The following is a 17,269-nucleotide window of genomic DNA, read 5'->3' on the forward strand; positions in this document are numbered from 1 at the left end:
CACAAAAACAAACAAAAAAAGAGCCGCAAAAACGCAAAATACAGTGGTACCTCGGGTTAAGTACTTAATTCATTCTGGAGGTCCGTTCTTAACCTGAAACTGTTCTTAACCTGAAGCACCACTTTAGCTAATGGGGCCTCCAGCTGCCGCCGCGCTGCTGCTGCGCTATTTCTGTTCTCATCCTGAAGCAAAGTTCTTAGGGAGACCTCAGGGTGGCACTCAAATAGGAAGTGTAACACTCAAAATGGGGTACGTCCGGCTTCCGAAAAAAGTTCCCAAAAAAACCAGAACAGTGTTTGGGTTCTACGTTGTTTGAGTACCAAGGCATCTGAGAACCAAGGTACCAGTGTATTAATTCAATGAATTCTTAGTAGCTGTTTGCGACTCTTAGTAACTGTGTGCGACCCACAATGCAAGATTGAACTTTGATCGGTGCAGATCTGTTCAGCTCTTAACAACCCAAGTAATTGGCTGCTTTATAACTTCGCAGTTGAAAATGATGGTAGTCTTTCATTTTGTTTTTTAAAGTGGCTTTTAATTGAATAACTTCAGGCTGTGGTGCCCTTGGGTGGGGGTGGGGGGTGGGGGTGGTAGCAGGGCCAGCTTCCCTTTAATCCCCCAGTGTCCTCTCGGTGTTTGTCCTCTGAGCCCATTCTCACCATAAAGTTGTTTGTCTTCCCAGAGCACGGCTGGCTCATCTGGTAATAAATCTGTGCTGTGGGCCGGGAGATTGGGGTGGGGGGGGGTGCTGATGATGATAAACAGCTTGCCCAGAAGACCCAGAGAGGAAAAGCAGCCTTTGCCAAGACAGCAGCAGCAGCGGCGGCAGCAGCGTCATCAGTGGGGAAAGATGTGATTTACTGCCCAGAGCATCCTCTATCCTCGTGGGCCTTTGCACTGAAGTGGAGGCGGCCCCTGATTGGTTGGGCAGCTGCAACAGCTGGGCTCTTTTTCAGGATGCCAAATAAAAGGCATCGCCCCCACCCACCCCCTCCAGCCTGGGAAAACAACCGTTCTGGATCGCAAGCAGGATTCAATGCTTTTTCTAACGTGGGACGAGGCTCTGGCTATGGACTCTAACCCGACGGTCATGCAAGCTCAGTAAGTAGATAGGATAGCAAGCGCTATTCCTTCCTTGTATCATCTCCTCCCTTGCAGGTTTCTAAGCAGGGGTTGGGTGGGCTTCTGTAGGGGGCTCTTCAGCTGTGATTCCTGCCTTGCAGGGGGATTGCACTTGATGGCCCTTGTGGGTGTCCATTCCCAACTGGGGTCCCTTCTATGCACAAATCGGCTTTCAATGAAGAAGAAGAAGAGTTTGGATTTGATATCCCGCTTTGTCACTACCCTAAGGAGTCTCAAAGCGGCTAACAATCTCTTTTCCCTTCAACAAACACTCTGTGAGGGGAGTGGGGCTGAGAGACTTCAGAGAAGTGTGACTGGCCCAAGGTCACCCAGCAGCTGCATGTGGAGGAGCGGAGACTCGAACCCAGTTCACCAGATTACGAGTCCACTGCTCGGGTGCTGATGAGAGTTGGAGGGCACCCAGTTGGCAAAGGCTGGAAGATGATCCGATTGCCTTAAGGGGTAATGTGCTTTGTGGGGGGGGGGTGCAGGAATGGAGCAGAGCAAGATCCAAGTGGAGCCCACCAGTATCACTTGCAGTGTGGTAGAAGATGCTGAGCCCCACTGACTTGACTGTGGGGCACAAAGTGTCTTGGGCTGGGGCAGTGCTAACTCCCCCCCCCCCCCCCGGGGAAATGCGGGAAAGCAGTCTGAGGACTGTTGCTTGGCAGCCCTCACCACTGACTTCCCCCTATTGTATGTGCTGTGGGTTCACTCTGACCCTCTGCTTCCTGCCCTTTAACCTCAGAGATCAGTCAAGGGACCTGGATGCTCAAGACCGAACTGCACACCAGATCTTTTGGGAGATCTGTGATCCAGATATTCTTTTTAATGGAAACAGAGGGGAGGGGGCTGCAAATTTAATGGTGCCAGCATAGCTGTGCTGGGGGGAATGGAAACGTAACCCCTTGCCCTCTCCCCAGGTATTTCTTACTCACAAGGAAAGAAATGCAGGAACTCCTCTTTTAAAGCCACCTAGGTTGGTGGCCATCACAGCCTCCTGTGGAAGGGAAATTCATAGTTTAACTCTGCAATTCATGAAGAAGGACTTCCTCTTGATCCATGGTCTGGAAGCCAAGCCTGATGAGGAGCGGTTGAAGGATCTTGGTATGTTTAGCCTGGGAAAGAGGAGACTGAGAGGAGATAGGAGAGCCATCTTTGAATATCTCAAAGGCTGCCCCATGGGAGAGGGAACAAGCTTGTTTTCTCCTGCTCTGGAGTGCAGGACTCGAACCCATGCCTTCAAGTGACAAGAAAGGAGATTCCGACTAAACATATGGAAAAACTTCTTGACAGTATGAGCTGTTCAACAGTGGAACGGGCTTCCTTGGAAGGCAGTGGGCTCTCCTTCCTTGGAGGTTTTTAAGCAGAGGTTGGATGGGCATCCGTCCTGGACGCTTTAGCTGAGATTCTTGCCTTGCAGGGGGTTGGACTAGATGATCCTTGAGGTCCCTTCCAACTCTAGGGTTCTATGATTCTCTCATTTGCCCCTTCTTTTTAACTTTTATCAGTTACTGCCCATAACTTTTAGTCCCCATTCCCAATTCTAAATCCCCTGACAGTGGTCATAAATGCTTTGTTTCAAAGGCAACTTACAACCCAGCACCGTTCCAGCCTGCCTCTCGTGTCTTGTTAGATGAATGGAAACAGAAACATGGGTGTGCTTTGCATTTAAAGTTAGCCATGCAAATGAGCAGCTCGTCTGCTGCCAGAATTAGTGCCCAAAGGAAAGCCGGTGCGAGTTTGTTAAATGCAGGGTTCCCAGAGAAGGACGCCCAAAACGGTACAGGGATCAGTTCCAGTGATTTTTTAGAAGGGAGCCTGCAAAGTAAACAGCAAGCATTGGTTGCGACTGCTGCACCCGGGCAAGCATGTCATGCAGAGGCAGACTTAGGGGAGTGAGACCAATTTGCCCGCACGGGGGGCTGAGATGAGAGGGTTCTTCAGGGGGTGGGGTATAAATAATAAAATGGTGGTGGTGGTGAAGAATGGAAGGGGAGAGGCTTGGAAGTACTAAATTTTGGCATCACAGAGGGCGCCACTGAAATTTTAAAGCCCCCCAACCGTCACTGATGTTATGCATTATAAAGATTAAAAAGAACAAAACGAATTGGATTCCTTGGCAGGTTTTGAATAAACATACACAAATTTATTTGTTAACATAATAAATGGATAGTTTAGAGATCTTTACTTTTTTACAATACGCAGAGAACAATATGTGTTGATAAATCAGAGAGAGGAGCGGAGGGAAGTCGTAGGGGAGGGAGAGGTTTTTGTGGGGGGTGGGAAATGGGGGGGAAAATATAATTGTTAAAATAATTTGTAATATGAAAATAATCAATAAAAATTCTAAAAAAAAAATTAATAATAATAATAAAAAAATGCATTATACAGCCGTATCTTGGATCCCAAACGCCTTGTGAGTCGAACGTTTTGGCTCCCGAATGCCACAAACCCAGAAGTGATTGTTCTGGTTTGCGAATGTTCTTTAGAACCCGAATGTCCCAAGCGACTGCGACGATTGGCTGCAGGAGCTTTCTGCAGCCAATCGGAAGCTGCGCCTTAATTTCTGAACATCAAACGGACTTCCGGAATTGATTCCGTTCGACTTCTGCGGTATGACTGTACAGTGGTACCTCGGGTTAAGTACTTAATTCATTCTGGCGGTCTGTTCTTAACCTGAAACTGTTCTTAACCTGAAGCACCACTTTAGCTAATAGGGCCTCCCGCTGCCGCTGCGCCACCGGAGCACGATTTCTGTTCTCATCCTGAAGCAAAGTTCTTAACCCGAGGTACTATTTCTGGGTTAGCGGAATCTGTAACCTGAAGCGTATGCAGCCTGAAGCGTATGTAACCCGAGGTACCACTGTATACAGAAAGCGCCATATATCAGTTGGGCCAGAAACTTCTGTCCCCAAGGCGAAAAGTCAAGTGTCCCATAGTCACAGATGCAAAGCATCAAAGCAAGCCAATTAGCACATATCAAAGTAGTAAATGCCGATTAGTGTTGTTTTGACTGCCACTTTGGAGTTTACAAGCCTTTCGGAACATTTTCCCTGTTGAGTTTTCCCCATGTTGTCAAGCCCCATCTGCCCCTCACTTCCCTCCATGTGCAGAAGCTGCCTTCTTGAGTGTCAGGACCCACAAACGGTCTTGTCCGGTCCATCTGCCAGAGCCGTTGTTTGCAGGCAGGGGAGGCCCCTAACTCACAGAGGGCGTGAGACCCATTCGGCTCCCATCACCTGGTTTTGCCAGCCAGCCAAAGCCATTCCTGGGATTGTGGCCACTGTCGCATGCTGACCTCTTCTAGGAACCCACAGGAACAGTTCCTCCCATATACAGTACCAGAAAGTCAAACACGGTGATGGCTGCCCTTTTCTTGTGTTTGCAACCGGATTTCCAATTAAACTGTGTCAGAGAAAGCAATGTCAATAAATCCCTGGAGGCAGATGTCAATTTATGGAAAGTGGGGGGTGTGCGCCACAAAACAGCAACTTCCTCTTCATATCCTGTCTCTTATCTTTCTGCCTGCGGCACCCATTACATAATCCGTATTAAAAGCTTATTATCACATGAATCCGGAACGAAGCAACTGCTGGCAACGTTCTGCACATACAGGAGGACTTCTTGGCCTGTTCACTGGGGCAAAGGGGGGGCCATAGCTCAGTGGCAGAGGAACTGCCTTGCCTGCAGAAGTTCCCAGGTTCAATTTCTGGCGCCTCTAGGTAGGTCTGGGAGAGGCTCTAAAATCCTGCAGAGTCTTTGCAACCAGCCAGTGCTGGGTTAAATAGACCAGTGGTCTATTCAGTATAAGGCAGCTCCTTTGTCTCTGGGGTCCTTCCTATGTGGCCCATTGTTGTTGTTGTTGTTTAGTTGTTTAGTCGTCTCCGCCTCTTCGTGACCCCATGGACCAGAGCACGCCAGGCACTCCTGTCTTCCACTGCCTCCCGTAGTTTGGTCAAACTCATGCTGGTAGCTTTGAGAACACTGTCCCACCATCTCGTCCTCTGTCGTCCCCTTCTCCTTGTGCCCTCCATCTTTCCCAACATCAGGGTCTTTTCCAGGGAGTCTTCTCTTCTCATGAGGTGGCCAAAGTATTGGAGTCTCAGCTTCAGGATCTGTCCTTCCAGTGTGCACTCAGGGCTGATTTTCTTAAGAATGGAGAGGTTTGATCTTCTTGCAGTCCATGGGACTCTCCAGAGTCTCCTCCAGCACCAGAATTCAAAAGCATCAATTCTTCAGCGATCAGCCTTCTTAATGGTCCAGCTCTCACTTCCATACATCACTACTGGGAAAACCATGGCTTTAACTATACGGACCTTTGTTGGCAAGGTGATGTCTCTGCTTTATGTGGCCCATTAGCCAGTGTTTGATTTGCTGCATTCCAGCCTTGCAAGGGGGTTGGACTAGATGACCCGTGGTGTCCCTTCCAACTCTACAATTCTATGTTTCTTCAGATTTTTTTTTATTTTGCCAAAGTAATAATAAATAAATAAATAAGAATAAAAATGTGGACCCCCACCTCCGGGAGCCTTCCGTTGTAACTATCCAACTTCCCAAAACTTCAACACCTCTTGCGATGGTTTGACCCTTTTCCGTTTTAACTGTACAAATTCTACAAACACCCTCCATATCTCCTCAAAATCATTTCTTCTGCATATTCCCCATCTCACATTAATAGAACATGCTAATTTATCATGAATAGCTATATCCCACACCTCTTTGTACCATTCTTCCATTTTATAGTCACCTTGCCCCTTCCACTTCCTAGCTATAATAACTTGTGTCAATAAATCTGTGAGCAAGACCTTCATAGCCTGTGAACCTTCCACCCCATCATAATTTTTAAATGCTTTATTAATTTTTGCAAAAACAAAATTGACAAAAGAATCCAAAATCAATACATATTACAAAAAGGAGGGGAAATAGATTCATACGTAACAGATTCCATTATGACTTCCGATCATCCCAACGTGTTTCCTGGGGTGCATTTTTGACTGCCCACTTTCCATTGTCTCTCACAGATTGTCTCAATTGTTTTGATTTTGTAAATTTTACACCCCATCGTAAATTGATAATAATGGTACCTCTGGACTTACGGTTAGCTTTAACCCAGTGATTTCTGTTATCTCCTTAAACACTCTTTGCCAAAAAAATAATAATTGTACATATATGCACCTCTACCACATGTGAACGTAAGTCCCGGTTTCCGGGCATCCCCTCCAGCATAACACCAAATATTCCTTGTTTATTTGATTTAATCTGACTGGCGTTAAATACCATGTCCAAACTAACTCCTAATAATTTTCTGTTAATTCTATGCTTCTACAATTCCTGGAGATCACACAGTAATATGGAGCTGGTTTCCTTTCAATTCCAGATCATGACACAGCGCCCAAGGCAGGATGGAACCTCCCGAGCCAGACGCTCCCAACGCCTCCTTCTACCAGCCTTCCGTGCTCCTCCTGATGGGCATCCCTGGAATGGGCAGGAGCCACCATAGACTCGTCTCCATCCCCTTCTGCTTGCTTTACCTTGTGGCCCTCTTGGGGAACTGCATCATCCTGTTCATCATTGGCAGAACGACCAGTCTCCATGAGCCCATGTATTACTTCCTCTCCATGTTGGCCCTCATGGACCTGGGCCTGGTTCTGTGCACCCTCCCGACCACGCTAGGCATCTTCTGGTTCGACGTCAGGGCGATTGGCTTTGATGCCTGCCTCACCCAGATGTATTTCATCCATGTCGTCTCCATGCTGGAATCCTCAGTGCTGCTGGCCATGGCCTTTGACCGCTTTGTGGCCATCTCACGCCCCCTGAGGTACAAAGCCATCTTGACCAAGCCAACCATTGTCAAGATAGGCCTGGCCATGTTGGTGAGGGCAGCCGTCTCCCTGCTCCCGATCCCTTTTCTGCTCAGGAGGCTGACATACTGCAGCGACAACAGCCTCTCCCACTCCTTTTGCTTGCATCCTGACATCATGAAGCTGGCCTGCAAAGACGTTGACATCAGCGTCAACGTTCTGTATGGCTTAATCATCATTCTTTCAACAGCTGGCATAGATTCGCTCCTCATTGTGCTGTCTTATTTCCTGATCATCAGGACTGTTATCAAGGTGGGTCCCAAGGGGAAGTGCCTGAAGGCTTTGAATACCTGTGTCTCTCACATCTGTGCGGTCCTCATTTTTTTCATCCCCATGATTGGCCTATCCATCATCCATCGATTTGGCAACGGTGTGGACCCGCTTGTAAAAGCCATGGTTGCCTACGTCTACCTGATCGTGCCCCCCGCTTTGAACCCTATCATTTACAGTATTAAATCCAAGCAGATCCGGAAAGCCATCTGGAAGCTGTTGCTTTGGAAGACGGTCCCTCTTTGAAATGGAGCGGAGAGGTCAAGCAGTAACTGTTTCAGTTCAGTTCAGCCGTTGTGAAACTAGCCATGTTGCGGTTCCCTGGACAGTTTTTGAAATATACTCAGTCGCAAAGTGATTTCATGCTCTTTATTCAGCTCATAGTGGTGAGGAGGAATGAATGAATGTCCCCTCAAAGTATCTGCTTTATATACATTATTTACACAATGGGCTGCACATGATTGGCTAATTCCGGAATTCTACTGTAAGCCAATCAGGTTGTGGATTCACTTCTATCTGGAGCATGATTGGGTGGTTCCTGCCAACCAATCATACTGCTGCATTGTTCTAGGACCAATCAGACTGCTGCATTCTGAATCCTATTGTTCTAGGACCAAACAGACTGCTGCCTTTTGGATCCTATTGTTCTAGGACCAATCAGACTGCTGCAGTTTGGATCCTATTCAACTCAGTACATAACAGTTTTGTACCCTGTGGAGCTGCCTGCACCGATTTTGCAAAGGAAACCAGCACAATGATTGACAACTCCACCAAATTGCAAAAAGAGCTGAAGCAAATTGGAAGATCAGAACGTGTCCTTGTCAAGCTGGCGCCGTCTTCCACCTGTAGGGCTCTCACTGGGAATATGGAGCAAGCTTGTTTTCTGTTGCTCCACAGGGGAGGACAAGAACCCACAGATCCAAATGACAAGAAAGACTCCGACTAAACACTAGGAAGAACTTTCTGATGCTAAGAGCCATTCAACAGTGGAACAGACTCCCTCAGAAGGTGGTGGACTCTCGTTCCTTGCAGGTTTTTAAGCAGAGGTTGGATAGTTGTCTGTCGTGGATGCTCTAGCTGTGATTCCTGCATTGCAGCGGGCTGGACTAGATGACCCCTGGGGTCCATTCCAACTCTGCAATTCTACGATTCCATGATTCTGTGAAGCATACCTTCAATTCAACACCAAACTGTAGCAGTCGCAATACTTCTCACTTAGGTGCATCAAAGCAGTTTTTCTGTTTTGTATTCAGGTTCTGATTTATGTCTTGAGAAGTGAAAAATGTGGCAAACTTTGTATTTTGGGTAGATTAAACTAATTAATCTTTGGCTGTGTCTCACACAATGCTTTGGAACACACTTTTACTGTACTGCCAAGGCCAAGATTTTCAAAGGGGTCTTGGAAAATTTCTCTGGAGCCAGCCCAACCCAGAGATAAGGGAACAAATCACAGAAGGGAGAGAAAACACAGTGTCAGGGAAATCTGCTTCCTGGTCCATAAAGCAAGGTGTCTCTAGGTCAGATTATCACACACCTGCATAGACAAGTGAAGTCTGGCTCACATAAGAGGCGACATGCCTCACAGCCCACAACTGGCGACGTCACTGCTATTTCCTGTGTTGTCATCAGTAAGTCAAGTACCACCTTTTCCTGTTGCCTAGAATGGACATCCAGGGGAACGTGGCTCCAAACAGGGAGGATTTCTTGCAGTACCTGTTGGGAGCAACCTCCTTCTGACTATGACCAGGTCGATGGGCGTGACCCTACCTGGTGCAAATAAAAGGGCCAGGCACATGGCTATCTCCCTCTTACCTGCTTCTCCCTTTCGTCCTTCTGGATCTCCACTGCTCCTGGCTCTTAGCCAGCGCATGGCTCATCCTTTACAAAGGATGGAGCCCACAGGTAGCAAGTCTGACATTTAGCACAGACTTCATTTTCTCTACAGATGAAACTGTATGAAGACTGCCTTCAGATTACGGCTTGTTATTTTCAAGAAGTCTGTGTTGTGTTATTCTTATTTTAAGAGGGAAAGAAAGGGGAAATTTACCAGGAAGAATTCACTTTGCACAAGGCAGACTGGATTGCTTAATTAAAAGATTCTAATGAGTCATCAACTGCTTCCAACAAGTTTGAAATATACTCGGAGTCCTGTAGTAATTTCATGCTCTTTATTGCAGCTTGTAAAACAGTGATTGAATTGCCCCCCCAAACCTCAGGCTTTTATATACATTATTTACCCAATGAGTCCCATCTGATTGGCTGATTCTGCTTCCCTCCTGGAGCCTGATTGGTGTTTTCTTGCAGGCCAATCAATTGTTGCATTCTAGGATCCTACCAGCCTAATAGGCTGATTAACTTCTTCCTGGAGCCTGATTGGTGTTTTCCTGCAGGCCAATCAGTTGTTACATTCTAGGATCCTACCAGCCTAATAGGCTGGTTAACTTCTTCCTGGAGCCTGATTGGTCTTCTCCTGCAAGCCAATCAGTTGTTGCATTCTAGGATCCTGCTTCCCTATTGTTCTAGGATCCAAGCTTAGTACCTAACAAAGTTGCAAAGGAATGTTGCAAGGGAACTAGCATGAGTGAGGAGGGATCATATCAAAACAATAAACCCTCTCCTACCTTCCTAAACGTTCCCACACAATGAGTCAGTGGGATTGCTTCCTCTTGCCTTGGATGGAAGAGGCTGGGACCCCTGAAGACCCCTAAGTATCTTGGAGGGAATGGTGAGAATCACCATTTCTGATGGAGTGAGCCCTGAATGTGTGGGGGTCCACTGGAGAACTCTCCTCATCCACTTTTATATAACCAGGGAAAGGGGCTGGGTCGTGTGGTGCCATGGTGAGAGTATTGACCCTGGGAAATCAGGGCTCACATCCTCACCAAGACATGAAGCCCATCAAGGTGTCACACACACACACACACACACACACACACACACACACTGCCTCACAGGGTTGTTGAGGAAATAAGATGTGGAAGGGGAGAACCATGGACACCACCTGGAAGAAAGGTTAGGATGTCAGCATATTAAACAAACAAAACATAATGAGTGACAACTCCAGATAACATGAGTTGTAATGAGCCACGAGATTTTTAAGGCTTTGCTGGTTTGCGACAGTATTATGTTGGTTTGATTAGGCCTGTTTCATTTTCTAAGTGGTATGTTGCTTTTAAAAAATCATTTTAGCAAGGTATGTTTGGGCACATTTGCTTTTAATTGTAAATGGAATGCAATTGCTCTCCCATCCCTAAGTGTGGGTTGTTGTTGTTGTTGTTAAAATGTGTTTTATTGAAGTAAACCAAACCAATCAATACAATAAAAATAACAGAAGTGCGAGAAAGCAGTGCAGTACGTATATCGTAAAGACACTTAATATTAGGTTGGCCAAGTCCTTAAATCCTTTAGGAAAGCCAAGTTTCGCATTGTTCTTCAGAGAAGGAGTTGTGTGTGTCTTCATTTGTTGCATATAAGATAAAATCCCACCAGACATCATGGGACTTGTACAGGTCCTGTGAGTCTTCGGCAGCAAGTAATTTATAAGTTATTTTTTCACCTAATGCTGAAATCCACATATTTCTATACCAAAGTGAAATCTGGAAATCATGTAAGGTTTTCAGTGGTGGGTAGAGGTTTGGGTGCTGGACTCTATGACCGGGGGGACCAGGGTTCGAATCCCCACCCAGCCATTAAGCTCCCTGGGGTGACCTTGGGGAGAAAAAGGTGGAATATAAATAGAATAACTGAAATAAATAAGATTTTCTATTTTGGAGCAACGGAGGTTTTGGCAGCCGCTAGCCTCCTGGTCAAGAGTTCATGAGAGCTGACAAAGTGGCAAAATTGACTGGGAGAAACAGAAATCAAGAAGACAAGAAATTCAACGAAGAATGGAAAAAAATTATAATGAACTTGAAGAACACTGTAAAAATTTTAAAACGTTAGCAGGATTGACATAACACTTGTAATATAACAATTTTATGGTTAAAATTGGATTTAAACGAAAAATTGATAAATATTATAAGATACGGTGGAAAAAGATTTACAATGGAAACCGTGGGGGGGGGGAGAGAGGGAGGTCCAGGGATTCAGGCGATCCTATATATGTATAACATTGATTATATTTGAATGTAAGTGATATTTGTAAAAACTGAAAATAAAATTCTTTTTAAAAAGAGTTCATGAGAGCTGAAACTTTTCAATTGATTGTCCCACAGCTTGGGCAAAAAAAAGCAGTGGTAATGTTGGAATGGGATGCTTGAGTGAAATTAAAACACCTGTCCGCTGCTGGCGCCAGAGACCATCACAATGAGGTTTCTCCACATTGTAGCTCTTTCCACACTCTCGTTAAGAATTTCAGAAACCGATTTGGCTTCCACAATCATACCACAGAAGGAATTGACTGGATCTGTTCTAATGTGTTTGTGTTGTGTTGTGTTTGTGTGTGTAAGAGAAAGGAAAGTCGCAGACTATTTCTCCCATCGTGACACATGTGGAAATGCTATAGGGCTGCAATTTTCAGCAGACTTGCAAGAGGGTAAACCCCATAGATGGCGATCCTTACTTCCATGTCAACATGCATACAATACTATTGTACATCTTTAGAAAATGAAACAGAGGGGGGAGGAAATCAACAGTAAAAGAAACATACTTCGGAGACCTCAAATATCCACCTACTGTATATATGAAAAACGTGTTTTAATATGGCTTTTACAGTAAAAGAAACAACATTTTGTTACATGCCACCCCGATCTCTGAGTGGTGAGAGAATCCGGGGGGTTCCAGGTATTGGCTGTGTCCTAGATGGCTTCTCTCATGTGGCCCCCCCTTGTTTCAACTCTTTCTATGGGGCAGTTCAGTAGAGCTTGTTCAACAGAACCAGAGAAAAGTTCACAACGTTCAGGTACGGCTGTTCTGGAAGCGTTGATTCCAGGCCGAGCTCCATGCTTTCTCCTATGGGCCTTCTGTGGTTCTTGTTGGCCACCAGGGAGTGATCCGTGTCGCAGTTGGCGCTGTGGGACCTCCATGTGACATAACCACAGCTCAGCGCTGATCTCCTGGTGACAATCAAGGCCAGCTGGTGACAGTGGCCTCATCTTGGGTGTCTCCAGGACACTCCATGGGATTGTTTTTTAAAGAATAAAAAAATTCCATTTCCCGATTTTACATCATCGAAATATCTTTTTATTCAATAAAGTTGATATACCCAATATTGAAATCGACCAGCCTCCTCCCCTTTCTGTGGTTGCTTATATTATATCCTTTCCTTTGCATATCCAAGCAAAACCTAGTTGTGTTTTGTCCAATGCAATCCTATTTAAAATATTTCACTGCACGTTTTTATGTCTGCCCTGCTAATGATTTAAGTCGTTTACAGTACTGCTTTAAATATTCAGTAAATGATCTCTATGCAAAATGGAAAAGGGGCACTCTGTGTGTTGCTTTGGTAGAGAGCGATGTGTCCCTAGGCCTTGGAGGAACATTTAAGAGAAGTTATAAACATGCCTTGTTCCTCCTGCTCATTCCTTGAGTGTGTCTGATATGGTCACAAAAGGGGGGGGGGGATACACGAACCATCGGCATTTGACAGCTGGCCAGCGATTGCAAAACAGCGCCATGAACAGGCGAAGGCGAGCATTGCAACTGCCAGAAAGGGAACTCAGCTCCGTTTGCAGGAGAAGCGTGGGACCCCCCCCACCCCCCGCTGAGAGAAGAGCGAAAGTGTCGATTCCAAGCGGATAAAATGTATCTGGTCTTGGCCCAATGTTAGCCTATGGGGAAACTCCAGAAGGGAAGGAAAGCAGGAGGCTTACAGCAAAAAAAGCATCTCTGGAAGAAGTGTGCAATGCACGCCAGAGAGAAAAACGCAGAGGGGAGATCTGGGCATGCTGGGTTTTGCAAGGGTTAAAGAGAACTGAGCTGCCTTCCTAGAGAGGACAGGAAGCAAGAGGGGGCCAGGTCCTCCAGAGCCAAGCCCCCTCCCTCTCCAGTCCTTTCTTGCTTCGGTGTCTCTCCTGCAAGGGCTGCATCGCTGCCCCCTCCTGGGATCTGGTGAGTCTCCTCTCTGGGATCTGGTGGGGGTCCCAGGTTTGCAGCAGGGGAGGAGGCCTGGGGGGCCTGATCTGCTCCTGCAAGGGGGGGGGCTGATCAGGGAGGAGAGGGTCCTACCAGGGAGGGGCCAGGTCTGCCACGCTCTCCTTCCTGCAGATCAGAGGATCCCAAACTCATTTGGCCCTCGCCCCCCCTTCAGAAAAAATCTCCCTTCTTTAAACAAAGGAGTCTCTAGGACTTTAAATCTGTTTGAATTCGCTCAGCCTCATTGCACAACAGAGGAAATATGTGCAAATGGATTTCCAAAGCTGGACGAGGAGGTGGACTAGCCCCCCCCCCAAAAAAAAAGGTGGGAGAGAAAGGCCAGGAATAAAGAGAGGGATCCCAGCCCATAGTCTGGCTGCTGCATTGGGTACCAGTTTCCCAGTGTCTCCCAGGGCAGCTCCACACAAAGGCCACTGCAGCAATCCCCTCGCACCCAGAGCAGGGCATCCCAGGACCACATCCTCTCCGTCCCAAAGGGATTGTTGCTGGCAAAGCAGCCGGAAATGGGCGCTGCTACTCACTGAGCCTCCAGGGACCTTGGCATCAGTGTCTGTGTCTGTGTTAAGTTATCTAATAGAATAATAATAATAAATTACTCACCTAAATTTCAAGGGTGATGTCTTTGGCCGCGTCCACTTCTCCCTCAGTGGGGTGCATACCAGGTGCATACCTGGCCCTCAGAGCACAGAAAAAGGGACCCCACCCCAGGAGTCTGTCCTGAGATCAGAAGAGATTCCAAGTGCAAAAAAGAAGACAGAAGCAGGGAAGTGGGGACCCCCACTAGAGACAAGCATCCATTTTTCACAAGATACAAATGACTCCCTTGTCAGTCAGTTCTGACTTCATGCACTGATTGGAAGGCAGGAGCAACTAGGTTGATTCATCTCCCAGAAATCCCTTCCGTTGCCTCCACATTTTGCATTGCATCTTCCTTCTAGGAGAGCTAGAGGCTGCTTTCTTCTTCTTTTTCTTCTTCCTCTTCTTCTTCTTCTCCCTCTTCTTCTTCAGACGATAGCTCATGGTTTGGGCTGTAGTGCAGTTCAGCCCTTGTTCCTAGCAAGAAGCATCCATGCTTGCTCAGGGAACCATTTCCCCCCTGTCCTACAAATTCTGTAACAGAACAATTTATTTGCTTTGTAGGATTTGATAGAGCTTCTCATTAAGACGGACAGAACTTGGCAGAAGACCAAAGGGTTCCTTCCGATCTCTCAGAGGCTTCCTGAGAGCACAGATGGATGAGCAAGACTCAGATGGCCCTGGAGCAGGAAGAGGCCATGCCATCCAAACTGGGAGCAGTGGGGGATTCTGGGAAAACTCTGTGCAGAAGATCCTGGGTGAGGAGGACACCCTCTGCTCAGAGATGCAGAGCCAGCAGGTGAGGCAGTTCTGCTGCCAGGAGGCCAAAGGACCCCGAGAGGTTTGCAGCCGACTCTACCACTTTTGCCATCAGTGGCTGAAGCCAGAAAGACACACAAAAGCTGAGATGCTGGACCTGATGATCTTGGAGCAGTTCCTGGCTGTCCTTCCACCGGAGATGGAGAGCTGGGTGAGGGACTGTGGAGCGGAGACCAGTTCCCAGGCGGTGGCCCTGGCCGAAGGTTTCCTCCTGAGTCAGGCAGAGGACAGAAAGCAGGAAGAGAGAAAGCAGGTGAGAGAGACTTTCCTCGGGATACTCCCAAGGGGCTCCAAACAGGACGGAGAACATCCCATAATGGTCTGCTGTTGGCCCATCCTTTTTCTGGGAAGGCATCCATGGAATGAGATCTCTCACCCTTAATGTTTTTGTCTTTGTCATTCTCTTCCTAATATTTTTTGCCATTCATTCTCTCTTTTGAATCCTTGTTTCTTTTTCAGGAAAAGGATCATTGTGGAGAAATGGACCTGGATTCCTGTGAGGCAGAGAGGCCTTCGTTGGATACAGGAGAGAGGCCACTGGGTAAGGAGGAAGGAGTATTTTTCTGTTGGTTTTTCAACTAATCTGTGGATTCTTTTCATCTTGGTTTCTTTTTTTGGGGGGGGGGACAGTGTTGAGAATTCCATTCCTCCCGTGCTGCAGATGTGTGGGATTGTTACATGTCACATGTCTGCTTATATTCCAGCATTGATTATTGGGTCTTGTGAGCGGAAAGGGAGATATGCTGTTTCCGCTCTGTATTGCTTTTGCAGTTTTCTCTCCGAGGAAGAAAGACAGAGAGAGAAGCCATGTTTTTCTTTGTTCTGTTAGGTTTGTTTAGGCTTAGATGTTCCTCCTCACGGCTAAGCTTCTGTTTGAACTCTGCTAGTCGTGTGCTCATGTCCCTGGAGTTGGGCCACATCTGCATGACGGCAGACCAGAGTGATGGATCCGGGGCAACGCTGCATTGCGGGGGAGGTAGCAGCCTCGGCATTATCACCCAACAGACAGTTGGGATCAAGGGTCCAGAGGAAGGGAGATGTATTTTTGCACAACTAACTTATGAAATGGGCGCAAATGTCCAAATGCTCTCAGCAGGTGAGGCTTTCTCAAAGGCCCATCTGTAGTTAGAGATGCCCTGTTTCACCTGTGAGAGAATCAGGCACTCCTGGCGTCCAGCTTACCTTTTTTCTCTTGCAGGTGGCAGAAGGATGCCGGCAAGACCTCCTGATCTGCCTTTTCATGGGGGCAGAAGGGAAGCAGCGGCTGTGGAACCAGATCAGGTCAGGGGAAGCTGCCTTGTGGGGACAGAGGCCGAGGGATGGAGCAATGTCATGGACTGGTTGGGCACAGAGGAATGGTGGGAGGAAGCAGCCAGGGAACCAGGAAGGGAAGATGGCTCAGAGCCCAAGAAGTGGAGGTGGAACAAGGATGAGCGGTCAGAGGGAGAAGAGGGAGAAGTCTGGGAAGAGGAGGTGTCAGAAGGGGAAACAGGGCTTAGTGAGCTGGGAGACTCTGTGGCAGAATGCAGTCCAGAATCAGAGGCAGAAGAGGAAGGAGGCGAGTGGGAGAGGAAGGTTGAGAGGCAGAGGTGAGTCAGGAGAAGGAGGAGCCACCGGGGGCTCCCTCTCCTGCCAGAAGCCACCCTCCCTGCTTGTCTCTCAAGAGCCAGGAGATGTCTGACAATGGAGGAGCAAAGGCAGGGTGCACACTGGTGCACTGTTCGATCACTTGCCAGAAACCCAAGAGAGGAGGGGACTTGGAAGGTTGTGGGGAGCCGGGGGTCTTAACTCTCTGCAACTGCTTTTGTGGAAGAAGATGCTCATGGAATGAGCTGCTGTTCACAGTGGGCCTGAAACTCAGCCAAGCTTGTGAATATCATGTTCTTGCTAATAAAGTGTAAACTCCAGCTGTGAACTATGGGATTTCCTGATCTTATATCTCTGTGACACCAGCCTTCTGAATGTTGCCAGCAGGATTCATCTGTAGTTGCTGTTTTCATGGAATCCTAGAGTTGAAAGGGACCCCAAGGGTCACCAAGTCTAAACTCCTACATTGCAGGAGTCTCAGCTAGATCATCGAAGACAGATGGCCATCCAAACTAGGATTATTTTATTTCTAAATTGAACATTGAATGCTAAAATAGGCTTCTAAGCAGTGGACAGACGAGAACAAATAGTGGCCAGGATTCACCTAACCAGCCCCATCCGCTGCAAAATGGGGCCTGCCCCCCACTCCTCCCCCTCTCCATGCCCCCATGAACCCCTTGAATTTGGCTCTAGGGCATTGGGAGGGAACCTTCCCAGAACAACTCACGAGAAGAGGAGAAAGTGGATCCTTCCATCAGGGAAACTGGAATGCTTGCGTAGGCAGAATGACTTGAAAAACACAATGTGGAGTAACACCTATTTGCACAAGGATGAATACCCATACACAACTGAGATTTCTGTAGCAGATCATATTTCTGCTGTCTCAGAAGAGGACATTTCCCTTTTTCTTTTAGGGCCCAGTGTGCTTTGAAGATGTT

The 17,269-nt window shown here is 47.2% G+C and overlaps 1 protein-coding gene across 1 annotated transcript; it reads left to right on the forward strand.

Annotated features, from left to right (window-relative positions):
* The first annotated feature begins 682 nt into the window (after positions 1 to 682).
* Positions 683 to 11,438, forward strand: LOC310760863 (olfactory receptor 51G2-like). Its single transcript, XM_083610076.1, has 4 exons — positions 683 to 1,101; positions 6,503 to 7,584; positions 7,959 to 9,560; positions 9,647 to 11,438. The coding sequence occupies exon 2, from the start codon at positions 6,528 to 6,530 to the stop codon at positions 7,500 to 7,502; it is 975 nt and encodes a 324-aa protein (XP_083466202.1). The 5' UTR covers positions 683 to 1,101; positions 6,503 to 6,527; the 3' UTR covers positions 7,503 to 7,584; positions 7,959 to 9,560; positions 9,647 to 11,438.
* Positions 11,439 to 17,269: the final 5,831 nt, after the last annotated feature.

Source organism: Podarcis filfolensis (genome assembly GCF_964270895.1).
Source record: "Podarcis filfolensis genome assembly, chromosome: 4".
NCBI classification, from domain to species: Eukaryota; Metazoa; Chordata; class Lepidosauria; order Squamata; family Lacertidae; genus Podarcis; species Podarcis filfolensis.

Bases quoted from the DNA above. Each gene is read 5' to 3' on its own strand.
- LOC310760863 (XM_083610076.1), top strand. From the start codon at position 6,528: ATGGAACCTCCCGAGCCAGACGCTCCCAACGCCTCCTTCTACCAGCCT.